The 25,526-nt window shown below is 47.1% G+C and overlaps 1 protein-coding gene across 1 annotated transcript; it reads left to right on the forward strand.

The window, feature by feature from the left end:
- Nucleotides 1-60: 60 nt before the first annotated feature.
- UFD1 (ubiquitin recognition factor in ER associated degradation 1) lies at nucleotides 61-24,874 on the forward strand. The gene is made up of 12 exons (XM_039242920.1): nucleotides 61-194; nucleotides 3,866-3,998; nucleotides 4,382-4,414; nucleotides 7,195-7,316; nucleotides 9,384-9,514; nucleotides 12,079-12,151; nucleotides 15,557-15,625; nucleotides 17,180-17,245; nucleotides 17,552-17,599; nucleotides 18,357-18,445; nucleotides 20,123-20,204; nucleotides 23,894-24,874. Exons 1-12 carry the CDS (start codon nucleotides 192-194, stop codon nucleotides 23,966-23,968), a joined length of 924 nt encoding a protein of 307 aa, XP_039098851.1. The 5' UTR covers nucleotides 61-191; the 3' UTR covers nucleotides 23,969-24,874.
- The last annotated feature ends 652 nt before the right edge of the window (nucleotides 24,875-25,526 follow it).

Here is a 25,526-nt window from a genome sequence, read left to right on the forward strand (position 1 = left end):
GCCAACCCTTATCCTCCGCACCTACCCCCGGGTCTCTGGTCCGGCACTTCCGGTGAGCCTCCCGGGGCGTCTGAGCGGAAGCGGCTGCGGCGGCTGCGGCGGCTGCGGCGACTGTGAGCGGAGCGGGTCGGCGGGCACCCGTCCTAACGTTCTCTGGGCGAAGCGGCATCTGCCAGGCAGCGGTGTCCACCATGGTGAGTGTGGCCTGTCAGGGGCTGGGAGCTGGGGCTGGGGGCTGGAGCCAGGGGCCGAGGCTGGGCCCGGCTGGGCGGACGGGACGGCCACGGAGATGCCGAGTCACCCCGGCCAGGCGAGTGCCGGACCCTTGACCACGAACGGCCTCGGCTTATCTCTGGTGGTCCTGGGCGTGGTTCGAATTTCCTCTCAGTTGGACTTGAACTCTTTGAGGGTGAAAAGGAGTCCTCTACGTTAGTGTCCACTCACGGGTCTCACAAGTGCCATACAGGTGACAAATTTCCATACCACTAAACTACTTGAAAGGTCGTTTGGGAGTGAAGAGCAGAGTCAGCCCCCGTCCCCCCCGGGAGAATGCTTGGGGGTCATTCCCGTGGGCGGGAACACTCAGCCCTTGCCCCACTTCCTCCAGCGCAGTACTTCTTGGTCTTGGCTGGGTTGTAATGATGCCTTTGGCTTGTTTAAGCGATTCCGTGAAGATGACAGTAGTAGCTAGTTTTTTCTGGCGCTTTTTCTCTTACACTTCTTTTGACACCCACAGTCCTTTATTACACTTTATCCCAGTTAATCCCCACAATGCTCTTGGAGGCAAGGACGATTACTATCATTTTAACCCTGAAAAAAACAAGGTTTAGGGAAGTAGTTTACTTCTGATCACAGAAGTGGGTAGTGGAAATTTAAAGCCAAGTCTGTCTGGCTGCAAAGCTTAGTCTCATTACTGTTGCACAGCATGGCCTCGGTGTCACTTCTTTATTTTGGCAAAAAGAATTAATGACTATTGGGTTTTGTCCTGAGTATTTCATTGTTGAATCATATTTCCATTCTCAAGTGCATCATCCACTTAAAGACCTTGAATACCTGATAGGTCTAGGCAGTATACTAGACATTGGGATTGTAAAGGAAAGTAGGACTTGGGGGTAGGAAGCAGCAGAGAGGGGCAGAAGACCAGACTCATGGGTGGATTGAAGGCAGATTATTAAGGGTATTAAATACTTTATGAGGATTTTCCAATTTAATGAGGAACGAAAGCAAAGAGAAAAAATGGCTTGGATGGGGTGGTGTAGTGAAAGCCTCAGGGAATCCCCACTACTCTGCCACCACATATGTTATGCTTCTGGCCAAGACTTCGCTGAACAGAGTTCTGCTTAAAGGAAGGAGAGAAAAAGGTTTGAAAACGACTGATAAAGCCCCAGGGATTGAAGAGCCATTTGGGAATTTAAGTAGTAACATGCAGTGTTTGCATTTTAAGAAGACTGCAGATTCATCTTGCTAATTTTGGAATTGTTAGTAAACTACCTAATCGGGCTTTGCCTCTACTTAATGTATATTTGGAATCAAGTCAAGAAATATTTGTCTATTGTAAAATATTTTTTAAAACTTGTAGTGTTAAGTATAGTCACGTTGTCACATATTGGATCTCCAGAAGTTTTTCATCTTGTAAAACTGAAACTCTACCTGTTAAACAATTCCCCCCATTTCCCCTCACTTACATGCTGGCAACCAACATTTTAATTCTTGTTTCTATGAATTTGATGACTCTAGGGACCTTCTTGGATTGTTTCTACCTCTTAGCTAGTATGAGTAGTGCCACTATGAGTATGCGAACTTCACACAAATACCTTTTCAAGACCCTGCCTTTGATTCTTTTGGGTTTATGCCCTATTGTGCAATTTTATATTTGGTTGGGAGGACCTCATGGTAATTGCAGTACTTTGAGAAGACTCCAAATTGCTGTGTAACATGTTTTCTAAGCCTCACAATAGTCTACAAGATAAGAGCTGGGATATTACCTTTTTGGTGGCATCATGTCTTGGTTCTACTTATTAACAGGAGGGAGTACCATGGCGTGACATCATAAGAACACATTGGAGGGACACCATTCCAAACCCTGGCAAAGCAGGGAAGGTGCCTAGAACCAGGAAAGGATTGTCATGGAAGCCAGGGGAAGGGGTTGGAGTGCAAACACTGGTGCCTGCTCTTGTTGTCTGGAATGCCATTCCCTGATTTTTGCCTGGCTCCTTCCTGGCACTCAAGTGTCTGCAGAGTCCCTTCCTGACCACCCATTTATTTTTTATTTATTTATTTTTTTTTTACAAATAGTTTATTGTCAAATTAGTTTCTACATAACACTCAGTGCTCATCCCCAAAGTGCCCTCCTCCATGCCCATCCCCCCCTCCCTCCCACATCCATCAGTCCTCAGTTTTTGTCAGCATTCAAGAGTCTCTCATGGTTTGCCTCTCTCCCTTTCCCCCACCATTTCCGCCCTTCTTCTCCCCCTTGTTCCTCCGTCAAGTTCCTCCTAATCCTCCTATACGTGCAAACATATGATATTTGTCCTTCTCTGCCTGACTTATTTCGCTCAGCATAACACCCTCAAGGTCCATCCATGTTGCTACACATGGCCAGATTTCATTGTTTCTCATTGCCATGTAGTATTCCATGGTATAGATAAACCACATCTTCTTGATCCATTCATCTGTTGATGGACACTTAGGCTCTTTCCATGTTTTAGCTATTGCTGACCACCCATTTAAAATAACATTCTCAGGAGCTCTCTGTCCCTTACACTGTCTTGTCCTCAGAACATCTATCAACATTGGACATGGAAACATTTTCTCTTACTTGATTCCCTTGTCTTTTTTTTTTTTTTAATGTTTATTTTTGAGAGACAGAGCATGAGTGGAGGAAACGTAGAGAGAGAGGGAGACACAGAATCCAAAGCAGGCTCCAAGCTCTGACCTGTTAGCACAGAGCCCGACGTGGGGCTTGAACCCACAGACTGTGAGATCATGAGCTGAGCTGAAGTCAGACGCTTAACCGACTGAGCTACCTGGGCGCCCCGGATTCCCTTGTCTTGAATGTTGGCTCCTCCAGGGCAGATGTACCTGCTTTGTTAGTGAGCAGACATCATTAGAGTGATGTTTTGCTAGTGCCTGACAGAGCCTGGCAGATAGTGAGCACTCAATAAATAGATGTTTTGGGGGGCATCTGGGTGACTCAGTCTGTTCAGCATCTGACTTCAGCTCAAGTCATGCATAATCTGACGGTTTGTGAGTTCGAGCCCACATAGGGTGAGCTCACGCCCCACTCCGAGATTTGCACTCTCTTCCTCTCTCTGTACCTTGTGGGATTCTCTCTCTTTCTCTGTCTGCCCCTTGCTCATTCTCTCATAAATAAACAAACAAACATATTTCTTTAAATTAACGAGAAGAGGATAAGTGTTCCAGTTGGAGAAACGAGGTGGTATAGGAGACTGTAGGGCCGTCAGTAGCCAGTCCCTGAGGTATATGTGAGGTCTGGCCTGGATCCTTGGGGAGCAGAGGCCTGGGAGACTGAAAGAAGGTAATGACAGGCTTGATCTGGCCAATCATATATTTTAGTAAGATTGCATTTACTAAGAAAGCGGTGGACTGTAGACTGGAGAGATGATCCTGGCCATGGCAGAATGCTTAGAAACAGATTTGAAATTCACTGTGCCCCCGGAGAGTGCTTCAGGCAGACGACTCTGGGCCATCAGAATTGCGGTGTGTCTTGCCCTTTACAGACATGCCGCAGCATCAACTACCCTGGCCTGTTTGGGCTTTGGACGTGAAGAAATGTACTTTTCTTAGAATGTACCTAGTTAGAAATGTTCTGTTCTAACTTCAGCATCTCTTTCCTTCCTTGTAGTTCTCCTTCAACATGTTTGACCACCCGATTCCCCGGGTCTTCCAGAACCGCTTCTCCACGCAGTACCGCTGCTTCTCTGTGTCCATGCTCGCAGGGCCTAATGACAGGTCAGATGTGGAGAAAGGAGGGAAGAGTATGTGCTCGTTTTTATTTTGAATAGTAACCTTTCCTGCCCTCAGCATACAGTGCTTGCAGTCTTTAGTGGCCCTTGTTTTGCATGTGTAACCAGAAGCTAGTTACAGTGAGAGTTTTGCTTGCCCCAGACTTGCCAAGGGGGCGCCCTGGGGATGGGAGGGAGAGTTCTAATTATGATTAGATTTATGGCTAATAGCCATCTGGTGCCCCACAATGAATTACAGCAAGTAAAATCCCTTAAGAAAGATCATTATGAAATTCTGGCTACTTTACAAGTTTTGTGTAGTACATTTTAAAGATATGACAGCAACCAAATTTTGGCTTTTGTGCTGCCTTTTTAATTTTTACTTTCTTAATGTTTCTTAAATGTTCTTTCCACAGTAATTATGCCGCCCTCAGCCCTCGATCAACTCAGTAAGTATTTTCTCCGTGACTTAGGAACTGAGGTCATTTAAATATGGACATCAGAAACTTGGGTACATGTTCTTTAGTATGTCCAGACAGAGGCAACCTTTATTGTGTCTCGTTGGGAATTGTCCCTGGAAGGTGCACACTGCGCTGGAGTGCTGGGCCTACGGATGCTCTGGTGAGGTGGTGGCTGATGGCGGCCAGCTGTCCAGGTTGGGGGACAGTCTAGGTTCCTCTCCTGTGAAGGAGGGTCTAATCTCCTAATGGCAACTCCCCACTGTCACACATACACTTTATCCAGATCCCATCAGGACTGAAGGAAGTTTGAGCCCCAGTGCTTTTCTCCCTGCTGAGGCAGCTGATGCTGTTGGCTGGGTTCACTAGGTTTTTTTCCTAAAGCAGACTGTCAGCTCCTAAGAGGATGCTGTGCGGCAGGCTTCTCATCTTCTCCCCAAACATGTTTCCTCAGCTCCAGGCCCAAATTTCTAGCCTCGTCTGCCCCGTTGCATCTACAGCACATTATCTTCTGCCCCAGAACCTGCTCCTCTCATCAGGTTCTGTCTCTTACAGCCAGAGCCAGAAAGTCCCATGGGTTGTGAGGATGGCCACACTTCCTCTTTCCTCATTCCCTGAGAACAGCCCATGGAGACCTCATGCCCCTGACCACAAGTACAGTCACTGCCTTTTGAGATTCGGTAGTGTTTCTGGTGTGAATTCCTCCCATCTGAGGGAGGACGGTGGAGGCCACCAGAGGGCAGATCCACACTTGGTGTCTGCTGCAAGTGGGGCAGCCCTGTAGAGAAGGGGTGCAGCCTGGCCTCGCTTGGCTGACCTTGCTTGGCCTCTGAACTTCAGTGTTCTCATCTTTAAACAGAGGCAAACGGCACCTATCCATCAGAGCTGCTATGTGGCAAGAGTGCCGCCTCCTAGCTGGTGCCCTGTGGTGCGAGTGCATAAACAGTCCAAGCCCATGTGATGCCAGTCAGAAAGCAGGAGGTGGCCTTTAGCCAGCATGGCTTAACCAATGCCAACAGTGGCAGTGGCCACACCCATTGGAGGCCTTTAATTCTGGCATTTGCTTGGCCAGCGTGTAGATAGAACCCTCTGGGGTTCATAGCCCTCAGGCTGTCATCATAGAGGAGGGAACAGGGCCCCCGAGAGCCTGCCCTTCTATTTGAGCTGACCCAGGAGCTGACTGCCAGGAGTGACATTTGGTACAAATGTCTAAGAAGTGACTTGGATTGGAACAGTAGGATTTAGTTCAGTGTTCAGATCTTTTAAGTCATGGAAGAAATTTTGTCCAATGAAATCTTACAGGGAGTCTTAATTTATAAAAGGGTCACTGCTCAATTTGGAGCAGGTGAGGGGCGGCAGAGGGCTCAGAGCCTCAAGGTACTTCTCTAAATCAGGAAATGCAGTTTGAAAATTGCTAGACTGAGGAGCACAGAGGTTTCCTCCAACCACAAGAATCTTGGATTCTTGGCTAGAGCCTGATCCACTTCACCCAGACTGACCACGGTTCTGCTTCACGACTCCACAGCTGAGAGGTGCCCTGGGGACAGAGAGCCTGGCCTCTGGGCTCTTAGCCATTGTACTCCAGCATCCAAGTCACCCTTGGTGATGGGGAGGGGAGGGAGACCTACACCCACTGCTGCCACCTCTAGCCACTTCTAAAGGTTCTTCTCCCCCATCTGTGGCTTCCTCCCCAAGCTTCTTACTTGATCTGCATCACCAGAATTTTCAGGAAGATCCTAGGCAGAGTCTACCACACCTCCTGCTGCTGAATGGAACTTCTGTTGCCATGTTTGCTCAAACCGACAGGCCAAAGTGGGCTTTAGTGGTTAAGCCCCAGACCCGGGCCAGCAGCCTGGGTTGAATCCCAGCATGGTCACCCCTGCTGTGTGATCCCTGGCTTGTTGCTGACTGGGCACATTATTTCCCCACAGATGAAAGGGGTAATGATTGTCCCTACCTCACTGCTCTGGGAAGAGTAAGCGAGAGCCTGGCACGTGGCAAACAGTGTTGCTTGTCACTGCATCAGTCTGTCCCAGAGCCCTCCCCCAGGTCCCCAGCTCCTGGGTTCTCCTGCTTCACATTGCCTGCACCTCCTGCATTCCCGGGTCAGCCTGCCGGGTCCTATTCGTCTGCCTCTGGCCGTCCATGTGGCCTCATTTCGGGACCACTAGAATGAGGGGACAGATGGACTGTGGCGGGACCTTGCGGAGAGCCCACATTGCTGAATGCTCCCACCCTGCATACTGTCTGGCCCAGCCTCCCTCTCCCCCTGACCGCACTCACGCCCTGTTCTCGTGCCCCAGCCTCACCCGATTGCCAGTCACTCGCAAACTGGCTGGGCTCTATCCGTTTGCTCAGGCTGCTGCCTCTCTGGCATCCGCTCCCTGGCCCACCTGCCCATGACCCTCATGGAGCACTGAAACATTGGGTGTGCGTGTTTTTTTCTTTTCTACCCTTCTAACTAGAAACCTTTGCAGGCAGGGATTTTTGTCAGCGCATGGGTGGCACTTAAATATTTATGAATGCATTAGTTAACATCGCTTTTTAAAATTGTGTACCTGGGTCACCAAACATTCCTGAGCTCTGGGCCGAGTGATATGTGTCGGGAGTATGGGGTTTGCTGGGTGGGTAGGCACCCAGAGGCCTAAGCACCATGTGGGTTCAAGTTCCTGCTCTGGGGAGCACCCAGGGAGGCTGATTTTCAGAGGAGCGCGTTTGGGGAATAGAACTCCCTCACAAAAGCTTGGCCTTGGCCTCTTTCTCCTTTTCAGGCCGACTCAACATTACCTACCCCATGCTATTCAAACTGACCAACAAGAACTCAGACCGCATGACACACTGTGGTGTGCTGGAGTTTGTGGCCGATGAGGGCATCTGCTACCTCCCTCACTGGGTGAGTGGGACTACGCCAGTCTCTGAGAGTCTCAGGGTTGGGGCTTCGAAGTAGGGCAGCCCCCAGCATGCGGGAGAGCCTTGCCCCTGGAACAGTGACACGGCTGTAGGGAAGGGTTTTGGAACAAGGTTCTGCATGCTGAGGGGTGGCCTTTCTTTGACAGTAGACCAAATGGTAGCCTAGAAACCACAGCCATGCTGCTTACCTGCCCTTTCCTCGGCAAGGCTTTTGTAAAAACAATGAAGCAGGAGTATTTTTGTTTTGTTTTTTAAATGTTTTATTTATTTCTAGGAGAGAGAGAGAGAGACAGCGTGAGCAAGGAAGGGTCAGAGAGAGAGGGAGTCACAGACTGAAACAGGCTCCAGGCTCTGAGCTGGCAGTCAGCACAGAGCCCGACGTGGGGCTCGAACCCACGAACCGCGAGATCATGACCTAAGTGAAAATCGGACGCTTAACCGACTAAGCCACCCAGGCGCCCCGAAACAGGAGTATTTTTGAAGTGGTCTGCATACAGAGTTTTAGGTTTTTATTTATTTTTATTTTTTTCAAAGTTCATTTATTTAGAAAAAGAGAGAGCACAAGTGGGGGAGGTACAGAGAAGGAAGAAGAGAGAATCCCAAACAGGCTCTGCACTGTCAGCACAAAACCCGATGAAGGGCTCAAACTCACAAACCATGCATGACCTGAGCTGAAATTAAGAGTTGGATGCTTAACTGACTGAGCCACTAGGGCACCCCTGGAATTTTAGCTTATTTATTTATTTATTTTTTAATGTTTTATTTATTTCTGAGAGAGAGAGGCAGTGTGAGCAGGGGAGGGTCAGAGAGAGAGGGAGATACAGAATCCAAAGCAGGCTCCAGGCTCTGAGCTAGCTGTCAGCAAAGAGCCAGACGCAGGGCTCGAACCCACGAACCATGAGATCATGACCTGAGCTGAAGTCGGACGCTTAACCGACTGGGCCACCTAGGCGCCCTGAATTTTAGGTTTTTAAACGTTTGTTCCCCAAGTCTAATTTCTCCCCCAGTTTGTCACATCATCGTGTGTCTATACGTCTTTCCAAAGTCTCTCTTTTTTGCATTCAGACTTTCTCTTGAGTCTGGGTCCTTCCTTAATGCTAGGCCCAGCTAGCCTCTTCCCCACAGGAGCCTTGCACTCCCATCACGCCTGCTGCCTGGCCCCTCTTGTGTTGTTTCTCAGCCTTAGTCCCAAAGGAGCTCTTACTCATGCCTCAAAGCCCATACTCAACTTGCTTCCTTGCTCAGTTGCCCTTCCCAACACTTTCCACTTGATACCTTATTGTCCTGTGGGTCTGCGGGTACCCCTCCTGGGCAGGAGGCCTTGTCTCACTCATCAGATAGAGTGATGTGGGTGGCTGAAATGTTGGGCACTGACAACTTCCCAGGGCCGCTCTGTACTCACAGGCCTTTGTTCATATCTCTCTGCCTTGTTCCTCACCCAGCATCCACCACCCTGTGTGGATAGAGGTGTAGGGTTGTCTTATCAGTTGTATGTGACCCCCTGTAGCAGACACCTCTGGGGACTTGTCACCACCCTGTGCCTGCCTCAACCATAGAGCCATTCCACATGAGGTAAGCCCACCTAGTGCCCTCATTACCCTTCCCGCGTTGCAGCCCTGTTGGCCCCGAGGCCTTGTAAGTTGGGTGTGGGATAACTCAAAGGTATGGAGCATAAGCTTCCCTGGGGAAACACTTTGTCCCTAGGAGACCTGGAGCTGGTGGCCATTCCTTTCAGGGGACCCTTGCAGTGGACCATCTTTTCTCAGAGGCTGACAGAGACACATTGCCAGCTGCAGCCACCTAGATAGCACCCCGAGGCCTTCCTTTCATGCCTTTGACTCGCTTGCTGGCTTGCTTTTTTTCTCTTTCCTGACATCAAATCACAATTAAATTAGTGTCCCCAAGTCCTCATCTCAGGCTCCTCTTCCCGGAACCCAAGGAAGAGGCCATCAGAGTGCCAGACTTTGGCCTGCCAAGTGTGGTTAGATGGTGCTCATGCTGGTGGCCACTTGATTTCTAGGGGCTTCATGTTCCCTTCTTCTTCCTTTAGATGATGCAGAATTTGCTGTTGGAAGAAGGGGGCTTGGTCCAGGTGGAGAGTGTCAACCTTCAAGTAGCCACGTACTCCAAATTCCAGCCTCAGAGCCCCGACTTCCTGGACATCACCAACCCCAAAGCAGTGTATCCTTTTGAGATAAGGGTTCTTCTGGACAAGGGAGGGGTGTGCTGGCAGTCTGTAAACAGCGAGCTCCTTGTTGAGCATGTGCCTACTTTGGGGACCACACATACTTGTTTGTGATTGGAGTTGTGATTGACAATAATCGTGTTTAGCATGTCCGCCCTGGCCTGGACCTGGACAAGCACAGTGGGCACTCTGTGGGCTTCTTCTGGACGCTCTCCAGACACTTCCTCATGAGGAAAGTGGAACCCTTCTTCCAGGTAGACTGGGGCACCTAGCACAAAGCTCAGGGTATTTGGTGGAAGGAGGCTGGCTCGTCTGCCTCTGAGCCCTAACCCCTCATGGGCCCCTGGTGCCCCAGCTCAGCCATGAACGCTACTCAACCTCACCTTTTACCCGGGGTTAAAGGTTTCACTCCAAACCAGTGGGGAACACTGACACAGTCCATAGCAAGAGGAAAGAAAAGGTTTTAGGTTTTAATAGTTTTGACATATTCTCTGACTGTAAGCCAGACATGATTGTTGATAATTTAAAGAGCAACTGGTGTGGGCAAGGAGCATGCTGTGTGTGCTCTGTAGCCTAGACCTCTAGCGTGGAGGCCCTGGCTAGGCTTGTTGATATCTTGTTATAGGGCAGCCACTCCACTGCTTTTAAAAGGCTTAAAAAAACACAGTTGAACAATACAGACAGGTAGATAGTTTAAAAAAAAAAAAAAGAAAAGCTGCTCTACCTTCCCTACTTGCACACTGTCCCCAAGCCCAGAGCAGGTTGATGCTGGCCATGTCCTGGACATGTGGGCTGTGTTAAGTCTCCTGCTGACTGTCTGTGGACCAGTGTATTGAATCCCCTGTGACTTGGTCCTGGACACGGTGGGGGCTTGGGGAGCACCGTCCTCATTGTTGGAGGCTTCCTGTCTTGCAGGCAGGGTGACATTCCGTGACCAGGTCTGCTCATCTCGTGGCTCAGAGCGCTGCCTTGGAGGTGCTTGTCTGGTGGTCAGTGCCCAGGCGTGTCTGCCTTGGTGATACACCCCCTTTCGATTTAGAATTTTCATGTGTTGCTGTGCAGACTTTCCAGATTGTTTTCAGAGACTGTTGTGTTGGCATGGTTAACTTGTTAGTTCGTGGAGAAAGTGTCAGTTTCGTCAGCGGAGAGGCAGCCTGGTGCTCCCAGGTCTGGCTGACAGGCACGATAAAGGCATTCTTAGTAAAGGCAGACTCATCATAGGGCCGAGAATGGTGGTCACACGGAGCTGTGATGCAGAAGCCAGCTACACCCCCAGAAGCCGAGTGAGCTGGCTCTGACAGCTGGGTTGGCACTAAGGGAAGGGCATCCCAACAGCATGGCATGTCATGCAAGGAGGTGGAGACAGTGTGCACACAACACCCTTTTCACAAAGCTGTTCTCACCTTGGAAGGCTGTCTGGCCGAGAGAAGGGATCCTAAACAGGCTGAGTCTTCTCCCCTCAGGCTCTTGAGAGCCTCACCTGTGTGCCATGTTCACAGTGCTGGGTTCTGGAGTTACGTCACTTGTGCGATCATTCTATTTAAAATAATTCTCTGAGTTGACAAGGATGATGTGGTTAAAATATTTCCTGTGATTAGGCATAGCTCCCTTGCCTGGGCATTTGGGTTATTCAGTGTTAAAGAAACTATTAATATTTATAATTAGGAAAAGGGTTTACAGGTTATCTTTTCCTCTTTAATTTTAATTTTTTTAGTTTTTATTTGGGAATATGCTGCCCTAAAGTTGAGTTACGTCACTTGTGCGATCATTCTGTTTAAAATAATTCTCTGAGTTGACAAGGATGATGTGGTTAAAATATTTCCTGTGATTAGGCATAGCTCCCTTGCCTGGGCATTTGGGTTATTCAGTGTTAAAGAAACTATTAATATTTATAATTAGGAAAAGGGTTTACAGGTTATCTTTTCCTCTTTAATTTTAATTTTTTTAGTTTTTATTTGGGAATATGCTGCCCTAAAGTTGGGTTACCGGGTTACCACCCAAAAGATAGCAAGAACAAAAGTATCAGTGAGAATGTCTTTGATTTTTGAGGAACTTTTGAGGGGACCTATTTATAATTTGTTCAGTCTTTTTTTTATTCCATGTTCCCATAGGATTTTTAAGATCAACTTGTTGAGGTGTAACTTACATACAATAAAATGCACTGTTTGATGAGTTGACAAACGTGAATGCCCATGTAACTAGAACATTTCCATCTTCCCAAAAGGTCCTCTGTGCCCTTGCCTGCCCATCCTTACCTGACATCCAGCCCCAGGAACCTTCCTGCTGCTTCCCACCCCTCGGGGAGCTGCCTTTCTTGAGGGAACACTCAGTGTCAGGGTCTTTCCCTTGGCAGTGTTGGCAAAATTTGTCCATCTAACAAGTTCACCCTCTCTTATTGCTGAGTAATATCTCACTGTATCAAAGCCATGTGTTTTGGCACCAGCCCAGTATATGCCTGTCTGCTCTACTTTATGACAGTGATCATCTAAACCCTTATGGAACTTGTTTCAGATTTAAGGTATCCATCTTGCCATGTTGCCTTAACAGTGTGTGTCTGCAGATTAGAAAACGCATTAAGAAACTTTGCCTGCCTGACCACAGGGGATGTGATTGCCATCAACTACAATGAGAAGGTGAGTGTCTCGACCATGGGGCCAGTAGGGCTGGGAGCCCAGGACAGTGTAGGTCATACCTAACAAGGACTTGAAATGTCCATTCTGGGATTTGAAGGGGGGGGGGGTCTTTATTTATTATTATTATTTTTTAAATATTTTTATTTATTTTTGAGAGAGAGAGACAGCAGGGAAGGAGCAGAGAGAGAGATACAGAATGCCCCAATCATGAGATCATGACCTGAGCCGAAGTCGGTTGCTTAACTGACTGAGCCACCCAGGGACCCCCATTTTTTTTAATTTTACTAATTTATTTTGGGAGAGAGAGAGCATGTGGAGCATATACACATGAGTGGGGAAGGGGCTGAGAGGGGGAGAGAGAATCCCAAGCAGGCTCCCTGCTGTGAGGCTGTCAGCACAAAATGAATGGGGGTTCTTTTTAGGCAGGGTATGCATGGCTCTTATTGTGATTGCTGCCTACCATTTGCTTTTTAAAATCCACCGAAACAAAGCAGCCTGGGTCCTTGTGATTCCCTCCCTTGGACGGGCCCTCCAGGAGCTGGCCGTGCACGGTGCTCCAAGAGCAATGGGACACAGGGGAAGCAGAGCCTGTCTTTGTCTGAGGACAGTGTTGCCAGACACCCAAGCAGAGTCAGAAAGGCAGATATAGACCCTTAAGGAAATCAGTATTGGCATTTTCAGATGCAAACATAAAGTACTTACGTATAAAATGTTCAAAGAAATTTTTAAAAATGGAATCATAAAATTTAGCAAACAAAAGACTACCAAAAATAACCAGGAAGTTTTAATAAATAGTAAAAAGAGTTAAATAACAGCTGACAAAGAATTAATGAAATGAAAGCTAAATCTGGAGAAATGCCTTAGAATTCTACACAGAGGGGCATCTGGATTGCTCAGTCGTCCGATTCTTGGTTTCAGCTCCAGTCATGATCTGGACACTGACAGTATGGAGCCGCTTGGGATTCTCTCTCCCTCTTTCTGCCCCTCCCCTGCTCACTCTCTTTGTTTCTCTCTCTCAAATATAAATAATTAAAAAAAAAGTCTACACAGAGAATCAAGACACTGAGCATAGGGGGAACTGAATTATTGGGGATACTGAGAAAGTCACACACACTCAGTGAAAATTCCAGCAGGAGAGAATGAAGGAGCGACAATATTGTGAAGAGATAGTGAATGAAATTGTTTTAGAGCTGGCTTTCAGCCCACAGTAACAGGGAGTATAGTGTGTATCAAACAGGGTGAGTTGAAAATACCAAATAAGCAGAGAGAAGGTACTTACAAAAGAACTGTAAATAGCAAGCCTTTAAACAGCAACTGTTACAGCCCAAAATAGCAGAATACAGTTGGCCTTTGAAGAATATGTGGTTAGGGTCACTGAACCCACGTATAACTTTTCACTCCCCGAAACTTAACTACTGATAGCCTACTCTTGGCTGGAAGCCTTACCAAGAACATAAACAGTCTATTAACATAAGTAGCATATGTTATATGTATCATATAATGTACTGTTGCAGTATAAAGTAAGCTAGAGAAAAGGAAATGTTGTTAAGAGAGTCCAGAGAAGGGGCTCCTGCATTGCTCAGTCGGTTGAGCATCTGACTTCGGCTCAGGTCATGATCTCATGGTCATGGTTTCAAGTCCCTCATCAGGCTCTGTGTTGGAGCCTAGAGCCTGCTTTAGATTCTGTGTCTCCCTCTCTCTCTGCCCCTTCCCCGCTCACAGTGTGTGTGTGTGTGTGTGTGTGTGTGTGTGTGTGTGTCAAAAATAATAAACATGAATAAAAAAGTCACAAGGAAGAGAACATACATTTAAAGTATTGTACTGTAAAAAATCTGCATGTAAGCAGGCCATCAGCAGTTCAAACCCGTGTTGTTCAAGGAGCAACTGTATCTTCAAAGGCTAGCAGAAAATAACTGTCATCAAAATCTTTAAAGAATGCAGGTGAAATCAAAATATTTTCAGATAAACCAAATCCCAGAGAGATTATTTATTAATTGAACTTCGAAAGCATGTGCTTTAGGAGTAAGCATTCACCTAGAAGGAAAGATCAGCATGCCAGAAGAAATGGTGAACAAATAAACTAGCAAATATGAAGTAAAGTTTTGGTAAACATCACCATATAAAGCTGTAATAATATTTAATATGAGAGCTTTGAGCAAGGACATATAAAATACTGGAAAAGAATAATTCTGAACAGTTGTTCAGAGTGAAAGTATTCTCTTGTCTGTAATCCAAGAAAAAGTTTCGTCAATAAAACTAACTGGAAACTCCACATACATGTTGAATGTTTTAAGAATAGTGAAAAATTAATTGTTTTAGATATAGCATGACAATACGAAACAGTAGAAAATGTCACAGAAGTATTTAACCTTACCACACACAACATATTCTAGTATTTCTATGGGGCTTCTTCCAAGATTTTTCTATCCCAGCTCTGGTGGCAACACAGTTGGTTTTTTAGTCTACTAATCTGATGTGACCTGCAGTCTGAAAGAGCTACTGTAGCAAAATGAGAACATGTTCCTCCAGAGACAGGGGCACATATACAGATTTCATAATAGTTTTGGTGATAGTACAGTGATGCGAAAACCATTGGAGTCAGCCCAGATCTTGACTGGAGAAATCGGGTTACAGCCATACAGTAGCTTGTATTCATTTCTGTTCATCTTCTATAAAATAATGAGGAAACTTTAAAAATAGACTGGATGGGCACATGAAACCTTCTCACTTTACTTTGGGGATCCTCCCCATAATTTTGAGACTTTTGTTTAATAGTGGGATTCTCCAGACTGTTCCAGGACATCTCCAGGTAAACAGAAAACCAAAAATAATGCAGGAAAAAGCAGATTCTGTCACTTTCCGTCCTTCCCCTTCTGGATGTCCTTATGTACGTTTTGGACACACACTTGAGATCATCTTGGACACACAGCAATATGATTTTTTAACTTCTACTGGCTGCATAGTATTCCGCTGGTGTCTATAATTTCTATATATGTGAACAAATATTAATCCTTTAACCAATCTATTGATAGGTGTTTTGAGAATGCACTATTATTAGCAATGTTGGAGTGAACATCCTCAGAATTTTCTCTTTGGGTATTTAGATAGTGATTTACTTAGAATAAATTCCTAGAAGTGAATTTCTTGGGAAAAAGGTCGTGTCTTTTGCAATTTGAGACATAACTACCCTGTCTGATTTGAAACATTAATGGGCATGGGCATCAAAGCTGCTTACCCCCACAAAGGCAGCCCACTTGTCATAGCAAGAAGTGCAGCTGGGGAAGAGTGTCATGGAGGTGAACGATGGGTCTGTGAGCCTGGTAGGGAGCTGCAGTAACAAGAATAGTGACAGCTCCCAATGCTGCCATGAAACTGTGAAACTGATTTTTGTGTTTTTCCCCACAGATTTATGAACTGCGGGTGATGGAGACCAAGCCTGATAAAGCTGTGTCCATCATCGAGTGTGACATGAACGTTAGTACCTTTGCTGCTTATGGTGCGCTTGGGGTGGGGGAAGATGGGCAGTTGATGGCCCCTGTAGGCCAGGTCCCCTCGAGGGTGTCATGCAGCCCCTGGGATTGTTTGAGTGAAAGAGGAAGAAGATGATGCCAGAACTTTGTAAGGAGGCTGCTGACCTCATGGATCCTTCTCAGGCCAAGGGAAGTGGCAGAGTTGTAGCCAGTTCTGAGATGGCTGCACCTACCAGCATCTGAGACATGCTAAAGGGTGAATATTCTTTTTCTCTAATGTTTGTTTCTTTTTGAGAGAGAGTGTGTGAGTAGGGGAGGGGCAGAGAGAGAGGGAGACAGAAGATCTGAAGTGGGCTCTGTGCTGATGGCAGAGAACCGAATACACAGCTTGAACTCATGAACGGTGAGATCATGACCCTGAGCCCAAGTTGGATGCTTAACCAACTGAGCCACCCCAGCGCCCTTAAAAAATGAATATTCATAAAAGGTAAGGAAACTTGGGGCACCTGGGTGGCTCAGTCTGTTAAGCATCTGACTCTTGATTTCAGCTCAGGTTGTGATCCCACAGCTTCATGGGTTCAGGCCCTGTGTTGGGCTCCATGCTGGCAGTGGCAGGGAGCCTGCTTGGGACTCTCTCTCTATCCCCCACCCCCCACTTGCACTGTCTCTGTCTCTCAAAATAAATAAATAAATAAATAAATAAATAAATAAACTTTTTTAAAAAATACTAAAGGGGCGCCTGGGTGACTCAGTCAGTTAATTGTCCAACTTTGACTTGGATCATGATCTCATGGTTTGTGGGTTTGAACCGTGCATTGGGCTCTGTGCTGACAGCTCAGAGCCTGGAGCCTGCTTTGGATTCTGTGTCACCTTCTCTCTCTGCCCCTCCCCAACTTGTGCTCTATCTTTGTCTCTCAAAAATAAATAAATGTAAAACAACAACAACGAAGCTAAAGAAACATAGCTCCTGTGTAGGAAGCAACTCCTGGTACACACAGCAGCCTGGTGGGTCTCCAGGGAATGCTGCCAAGCAAGAGGGGCCAATCCCAAAAGTTTATATTCTGTCTGGTTCCCTGTGTATTACATTCTTGAAACCAGCAAGACTTTAGATGTGGAAGGCAGAATAATGGTTGCTGGGAGTTAGGAGAGGAGAAGGCCAGGAGGGGGCCGTGTATGGTTGTAACAGGACAACCCGAGGGGTCCCTGTGATGTTGGAACAGTCCAGTATCTCATCTGTGGAGGTGGAGACATTGCCCTACCCTTGTCATAAAATTGTGAGGCCTTAACATACAAACCAGTCAGCCAGTGTAAAACTGGGAAACCTGAACAGGAGAGCGGGATCATGTCACCGTTGCTATAACGATGGTGACACTATATGTAATTTTTCTAAAATGTTACCATTGGGAAAACTGGGCAAAGTATACAGGGTGCATTTCTGTAGCATTTTTACAGCCACGTATGAACCTACAGTGGTCTTAATTAAAACCAGAAAAGCTAAGGAAGTGAAGCCTAAGTGCTGCCACGTCTCAAAACTCTGCTTTTCATCTTGGCACCACAGGTAGACTTCGATGCCCCACTGGGCTACAAGGAGCCCGAAAGACAAGTCCAGCATGAGGAGTCTGCTGTAAGTTGTTTTTCCAGCATCCCTCTCCAGCCCCAGTACCATTGGGTAACGGGTTACCCTCTTGGGTAACGGGTTACCCTCTTTGGTAACGGGGCTTCTGTGGGAGGGCGTTTGTCCTGGGTTTGTCCTGACAGCTGACTCGCATTTGGCCTCTGTCAGTGCTGATATGGCCACGTGCCCTGCTCCCATGGAATAATGTGTCCCAGCTGTTGGGGTGCAGGGTTGGCAGTAGCAATGAGAGGCCCAAGAGAAAAGCTGGGGTATCCGTGTTGAGAGGCTCATCGCCTGTTTCTCTGTCCCTGTCAGGAAGGCGAAGCTGACCACAGTGGCTACGCTGGAGAGCTGGGCTTCCGTGTGAGTACCAGGCCACACATTTTATTTTCTGTGCTCCCACCGTGCCATCTAGGGACCTCCACAGGGACTGGGCCTCGGGTATCCATGCATGCACATATCTGGCATTTTATACCCACTTTTTCCTGGAATCCTCCTAACAGTTCTGTAAGGCAGACCCCAGTTTTTCTTCGTTTTGAAAATTTCTAACCTACCAAAAAGTTAAAATAGGACACGCATACTCTTCTCTTAGATTCACCAGATGTGACCACATTTGCTCTATCCCTAAGAACATGACCTCTGTGAAAGGAAGTTGCAGCGTGACCTCCCTGCTTTGCTGCCAGCCAGCCTCCCTTGGGAAGCAGGAGGAGATGGCCATTGTGTTGGCACCAGGGTTCTGGGAGCAGCAGAGGAGACAGGACTAGAAAGTAGAGCTGTGGAGCATTGCAACAGAGGCCTTAGCCCACCCCAGCCCTGGGGCCCTGGGCTGGGTGGCCCTGCAGAGGCTGGGGCCACACCTTTCAACCTGTCATTAGCTACTGGCTGCCCCCATAGGGTGGCTGTGTTTGGGCCAGGAGGTTCCTTTCATCTCACTGTAGTCCCTTGAGGGCCCAGGTGGAAAGTTCTTGGCTGTCTGTACTCCAGCAGCTAGGGAGTGAGGGCCTCAGTCCTTAAGGGGTCTGGGCAGCCCACCCCCAGCGCACATCCCTGCAGCGATCTCTGGGCAAAGGGCATGTGTGTGCTCATTAGCTCTTGCGCACTTTCCTGCTCACCTGTCTAGGCCTTCTCCGGCTCTGGAAATAGACTGGATGGGAAGAAGAAAGGTGTAGAGCCCAGTCCCTCCCCAATCAAGCCTGGAGACATTAAAAGGTGGGTCTGCCCTGGCTCTGCTCCTGCCAATGCTTTGTCATCCTCTGGGGATACTCTGCGCCAGATTCCTGGGGCGGGGCCCCTTCACTGGAGCTCTAGAGACAGCCCTGGACCAAGAAGCCTGGGGTATGGATGGATGGCCCCTGCCTGCGCTGCTCAGTGGGCCAGAGCATCACCAGAGCCAGTGTTTCTGGGGGATGGGGATCAGGGAGGGTGGGTATTGGTGCCCTTCCTCAACTGCCCAGCCTCTCCCACAGCCTCCACTGGTGCCTCCAGTTCAGCCTCCACCTGTTCCCAAGTGGTTCCTGATCAGCTTGCTTTCCTGTTTCAGATCATTGTGCTACCTGTTTAGTAATCTCCCTGTTTTCCTGTTTTGTGACTTCAAATAATTGATCAAGTCACATTAGGTAAACTTCCCTCAAACAGGAGGCAGGAGGTACGTTACTTTCTGTGTTTCTGTTGTTTGGCCCAGGGACTCTCAGAGCAGTTTCCCTGCTCTGGTGGCCATCATGGAGGTGGCAGGGATATGCCACTTGTCTACTCTGTGTGTTAGAGCAGGAGGAGAATGCTGGCGGTGTTTTTACCTGGTCTCTTAAGAGAGCTTAAAGGGTGCAGTGTGAATATAGCCCTTGCAGGGTCTGTGAGGCTAGAGGACAGAGATGATGAGGTCCCCAAGCCTCTAGGTGACCCCTCCCTGCAGGCCAGGCCCCAAGTCTACAGGTTGCTGCCCCAGTTGCCTTCTGGTTACTTCAGGAAGGATGCTGGGGAGCACCAGAGGGCTGGCCCAAGGCCAGAGTGGGTACAGTGGAGTACCCTAGAATGAGAGTCGCCGGGAGGACACTTGTCTCTTCTGCTTGCCTTTCTCTTGATTGTCAAAAATGAATTTTAGGGGTGCCTGGGTGTCTCAGTCAGTTGAGCATCTGGCTCTTGATTTTGGCTCAGGTCATGATCTCGCAGTTTTGAGATGAAGCCCCATGTGGGGCTGAGCTTGAAGCCTGCTTCGGATTCATTCTCGCTCTCAATCTCTCTCTCTCTCTCTCTCTCTTCCTGCCCCACTAGTGCACATGCTTTCTCTCTCTCAAAAAAATAAACATTAAAAAAAAAAAAGAACGGGGGCACCTAGGTGGCTCAATCAGTTAAGTGTCTGACTCTGGATTTTGGCTTAGGTCATGATCTCATGGTTTGTGAGATTGAGCCACACGCTGGGCTGTGCACTGACAGTGCAGGGTCTGCTTGGGATTCTCTCTCTCCCCTCTCTGCCTCTTCCCTGCTTGTGCGTGCACACACAATCTCTCTCTCTCAAAATAAATAAACTTAAAAAGAATGTATTTTAATGCAGGGCACCTGGGTGGCTCAGTCAGTTAAGTGACTGAGTGTTAAGTGTTAAGTCGGTTAAGTGACTGAGTGATTAACAGTTAAGTGACTCTTGGTTTTGGCTCAGGTCATGATCTCACAGTTTGTGAGTTTGAGCCCCACGTTGGACTCTGTATGGACAGCATGGAGCCTGCTTGAGATTCTCTCTCCCTCTCTGCCCCTGCCTCACTTGTGTGTGTGCGTGCTCACTCACTCTCTCTCTCAAAAAATAAATAAATACATAAATAAACATTTTTAAAAAAAGAATGAATTTTAATGCTTTTTTCTTTCGGAACTAACACTTCTCCTCGCTCTCCTTCACAGGGGAATTCCCAATTATGAATTTAAACTCGGTAAGATCACTTTCATCAGAAATTCACGTCCACTGGTCAAAAAGGTTGAAGAGGTGAGTTTATTTCACTGGTAATGAAAAGTTTTGTTTGTTAATGATGACTAGAGAGTTCTTTCCATTCTGAATAAGGATGTTTCTGTCATATTTTCCCCCACGCCTGGGGCCCTCCTCTCCCTGGCAGCCTGATTGTCCCGATGAGACTGTGTGGGGTGTGTGTAGGCCACACCTCTGTTGTCACCTGGCACCAGATCGGTGCAATACCAGCTCACAGAGCCTTGACCAAGTGCCAGGCCCCATGTTGGGTGTTTTATACTTAACTATTTAATTCCCAGCCCTATCCCTTGAGGTGGCTGCCGTGATTATCTGCATTTTTACGGATGTGAGCGTGAAGATATGTGGAGGTGAGGGCACCCAGGGGCAATTTGTGTTAATTCTAGAACACCAGCACTTCAGACTCACCACTCTCCTTGTTCCTTTTCCAAAAGGCTCAGTGTCTTGGGGATCTAGAGTAGGCAAGAGGCAGATATTCTGTGAGCCCACTTAGGATCCTGGCTGCAGGGCTATCACCAGCCCCTTGGCCACTGAACTCTTCCCCTCTTCTTGTGGGGTGGTTGGAGATAGAGACCACTACACCATTTACACATTTCCTACCCCTTTACATCACACCCTGGTCTTAATGTTCCTTGAATTAACACAGTGTTGGGAAACTTCCAGGCTCAGAGAAACAAGTGTGGTTGGTTCCCAATGAGACCTCACCCTCTGACTCCTCCTTGAGTGCCTTTCCAGGCCTTTGCCTGCTATACTCTGGGGCTTGCTGCCTCCGGCCTGGAGGCCTCTGCAGGGGCCATCCTCAGGCTGACTTGTGACTTGATTGCTGAGGATACAGGAAAGGGAGGGTGAGCTGTTTAATTCATAAGTATTTGAGAAGTATATGGCTGACGATGGGCTTGAAGGCACACGCTTAGCTCTACCCCATCCTGAACCCTCATGAAAGCTGTGGCACAAGGTAATAAGGTGATAAAGACATTGAGAAGAGGATGCAGCTGCTACAGAACTTTGAAAGCCCCAGAACAGAAGGGGGAATAGTAACTAACCTCACAGGCCATGGGAAGCTGCATTGTGAGCCATCTGTGGGGAAAGCCAAGAGGCAGATTGGTTTGGATAATAGAGCTCTGAAAGGCATCTCTGGAAATGGGGGGCCTAAGATGAAATGTACATCACAAAGAACTGAACCACAGCACTTCCCCTCCCCACCCCCCCCACCCCGCCATGTCCCCTCATCCTGCTGGGGCCACGCCTGCCTGAGCCCAGGAGAAAGCTGGAGGTTCATCTTCTGGAAAGGGCATCATGGCAGGTCCCTAGACTGGGGCTATCAGCATAGTGGATCCTAGGACTGAACTAAAAGAACAAGTGACAGTTTGCATCCTGAATGTTGTCACCCTTGATATCCTTCCCTTGCTTGGCTCACACACTGGCTGCCAGGTTTGCTCATTGCAGTTGGAGGTTGGTTTCTCTGTACAGTCTGATGATCCCTGAGGAATGTGCCAGCCAGCTCACCCCAGGGTGGAGACTGCAGTCAGAAAGCTTCTACTGCCAACCTCTAAATCAGAAGAGTTCTGAAAAGAGATTAGAGAAATGAAAGGGGCAGGAACCATCAGGGAAGTAATGTCCCTAGATGGAAGGGCACAGAGTTTACAGATTGGAGAGCCCTCTGAGTGTCCCAACAATGTGAATGAAAATAGCTCCCTATTGAGGCAAAGAAGAGATCCTAAAGCTTTCGGAAGGAGGAAAGTGGCTGTACCACAGATCAAAAATGGTATCATCTTAGCAGGCACAGGAAGTTAGGAGATCACGGAACAGTGTCTTCAAAATCCTGAGGGAAATTTTCTAAAAAATTCTGTACCCAACTCTTACAGGCTGAATGGTGTTCCCCCAAATCCTGTGTTGAAGCTTTAACCCCCAGCACCTCAGAATATGACTGTATTTGGAGATAAAGGTTTTTATAGAGGCAGTTAAGTTAAAATGAGGCCATTAGGGTAGCTCCCAACCCAATCTGACTGTTGCCCTTATAAATTTTTTTTTATAGTTTATTTATTTTTGAGACAGAGACAGAGCATGAGGTGGGGAGGGGCAGAGGGAGAGGGAAACACAGAATCCAAAACAGGCTCCAGGATCTGAGCTGCCCGCACAGAACCCGATGCAGAGCTCGAACCCACGAATCGTGAGATTGTGACCTGAGCCGAAGTCGGACGCTTAACCAACTGAGCCACCCAGGCACCCCTGGTGCCCTTATAAAAAGAGGAAAGTTAGATGTACAAAGGAAAGACCACGTGAGGACATTGCAAGAAGGCAGACATCTGTAAGCCAAGGAGTGAAGCCTCAGAAGAAACCAAACCTGTCAGCACTTTGATCTTGGACTTCCAGTCTCCAGAACCATGAGAAAATAACTGTATGTTGTTTAAGCCACCCAGGCTGTGGTATTCTGTTATGGCAGCCCTACTAATCTAACACCAAGCAAACCTATCAAGGAAACGTGAGAGCAAAAAAAGCTAATTTCAGACATGTAAGATATCACAAAAAGGTATTCCTCAAGCACCCTTTCTCAGGAAGCATTTGGAGGATGTACCCTACCAAAATGAAGGAATAAAGTAGAAATAAGAAAGCCTTAGATCCAGAAAACAGGGAGCCCTGAAGCCATTCGCAGCATCAAGAGGATAGCCAGTCCAGGTAGGGCAGCTTAAAGGCCTTATGAGAGGCACCTTCAAACAGACAAAAGCTGCGGGATGCCTGATGTGATTGAATGTATGCAGAAGAGAGAAGCCAGACACAGGGACAGCAGGACAGACAGAAGGCTCTGTGGGAAAGGAAGGCTGAATGGTTCAGCTATGACTCAAATTGACATGGTCGTCACCACACAAGCGTGTACAGGCCCCGCCAGGGATACACTCCTGCATGGAGGTCAGGAGGGGCTGGGCCACGTGCTGTGGGGTGTGAAGTCCTCTTGCACAGATTATGCCTCCAAGTGACTAGCAATACAAGCTGATGAGAAGATCCCTGCTGTTTTCAGGAGTTCAGAAAAAAACAAGCACTCTTTTTTTTGGTGGGAAAATAGCTTGACTGAGTGTTTCTGAGGGCTGGTTAGTAACCATAATATTAAAAGCCTTAAAAATACATGCAGTCCTTTTATGGAAGAACAATACTTATAAAAAAAAAAAAAAATCAAGAGTGTGTGCAAACACTAAGTTGCTCACCACAGGGGTTTACAATACCACAGACCTGGTAGTAACAACTAATGGTGGAAGACTGCCTCTCCCACAGGATGGAATTCCTCTGTAGCCCGTACTAGAAAAGAAATTCATTGACTTGAGACTCAGGAAGTATGAGAATAGGTCACATAGGCATATATAATAAAGTGGCTGGAAATTTTTTGGGTGGTGGTATTACAGATGACTTTTGGGGGGTGTATTTTATATTTTTTACATTTTTATGTTTTGAAAATGTGATGCTTCTGCAAAAGGATGTACATTCAACCTGAGAATAAAGGCTGTGGTAGAGGCATAGCAGTGATTCTGTGGCTTTGTTTCTCAGTGCAGTCGATTATGATTTGTATTTCCATTTCAAAGACATTTCTTATTGCGTATCAGGTGGAAGTGAGGAAAATGGGGGTGGCTGGCACATGAATAAAACATTTATTCTAAGCCTCCAAGGAGTTTCTGAAAATAGTATTTTATCTTCACACTCAGGATGAAGCTGGAGGCAGATTCGTCGCTTTCTCTGGAGAAGGACAGTCGTTGCGTAAAAAGGGAAGAAAGCCATAAGTCGGGACTGTTGGCTGATTGGAAAATAAAATAATTGCAACATGATGGCTTTTAGTTAATGGCTCTGATGGGATGAGACTGTTGCAGAGGATGCTCTGTCACTTTGTGTTTTGTTTAGAGTTACCTAAGAATTACTGAGTCTGACCTGGAAGTGGAACAGTCAGACTTGGTGGTTGATTTTGGGAAGGAGAAAGCTCACTCTGAGGCCCCATAGGCAGCCTCCTCCTTGCCCCTTCTCGCTTTCAGCCCTTGGGGGGAGGTGCTCCCACTGCCTTAGCCAAAGCAGAGTTCCCCAATTCCTGATAAAAACCAATGGAGGGGATTGGGTTGCTCTAACTTGAGTTGTCGTTTCTCTATTTTCACTTATCCTCTCTTTTTCCAGGTGGATAGCTTAGAACATTGCCTTTGGCCTAGAAAAAAATGGCTAGATATGTGCTCTATAGATAGTGGTTATCCCAATACTCTGGCTGCAGTTTAAGTATATGAGGAAAGGTGTTTCTATTTTTATTTTACTTATTGACTCTTTGTTTCAAAAGAACCATCCTTCAGAAGGTGGATTCCTGATCTGATTACGTTTCCACTTGTATTTTGATTTCATATGAAAATAATTAGCTCCTAAATGAATCTGTTCTACAGTAAAACAACTTCATGATGAAGCACAAATACAAATATTAGAATAAATACGTGCTAAAGGTACATTCCTCTTTCTCCTTTCCTACCTCCCACTCCCAGTTTTAATGTATTAAGTTATCCAAGGTTCTGCGGGCCTTTTATTAGTGTTAATTTGGTATCAGATCACTTTATATAATGTGAGATCTTTTGACATGTTAACCTAATTTAATCTCTTTTGTTCTTGAAAATAATTTTACATCAAGAATTTCAAATAAAAACGGGCAATGACTAAAACCTGGATTGCCTCCAAATGTTTGATTAGGTACCAACATGGGCTGGTTGGGCTCCAGAAGTTGGAGGAAGACTTGCTTGCAGGTGTCCCTTGTTCCATCCTGCCATTAGAAAAGAGCTTCTCTGTGGGGCTCCTGGAGAATGTAGGGAGAAGTGAAGCTCTCTGACCCGTGTTAGGATGGCCAGCCCGAGAAGGGTCTCCTCTTGTACCAGGACTCCTGCTTGAAAACAGAAGGGTCCATCTCTGGACAGAGCTCCTTCAACACTCAGGAGAGGATCCCCCTTCAGGATGGTCACCCCAGGGTCCACCCACATGTCATCAGATCAATAAAAATAGATGATTGTCATGAAGACCAGGACTGGGCTATTGCCCAAACTGTTACCACTGATGATGGACAAGATATTAAGAGGCAGGAAGCACTGCTGTAACGTCCCTGACCCTCCACTTAACGAGGTCTCTCACTAGCTGAAGTAGAAGCCCTCCTTGGTGGGTAGGCAGCCTCCATTTGCAGGATCACATTGGCTGTGTCATTTGATGCATAATGAATGTTACAGTAAGGCTCTGGCCTTGGGATTTTGTCTTTCCTAAGCAACAACTATGGTGTATGCATTGAAACCACTCCTGGTCCTTTGCTGGAGCCACACTTCTTCACCT

The sequence above is a fragment of the Hyaena hyaena genome, unplaced genomic scaffold, assembly GCF_003009895.1.
Source record: "Hyaena hyaena isolate Hyena2069 unplaced genomic scaffold, ASM300989v1 scaffold_219, whole genome shotgun sequence".
Classification (NCBI taxonomy): Eukaryota; Metazoa; Chordata; class Mammalia; order Carnivora; family Hyaenidae; genus Hyaena; species Hyaena hyaena.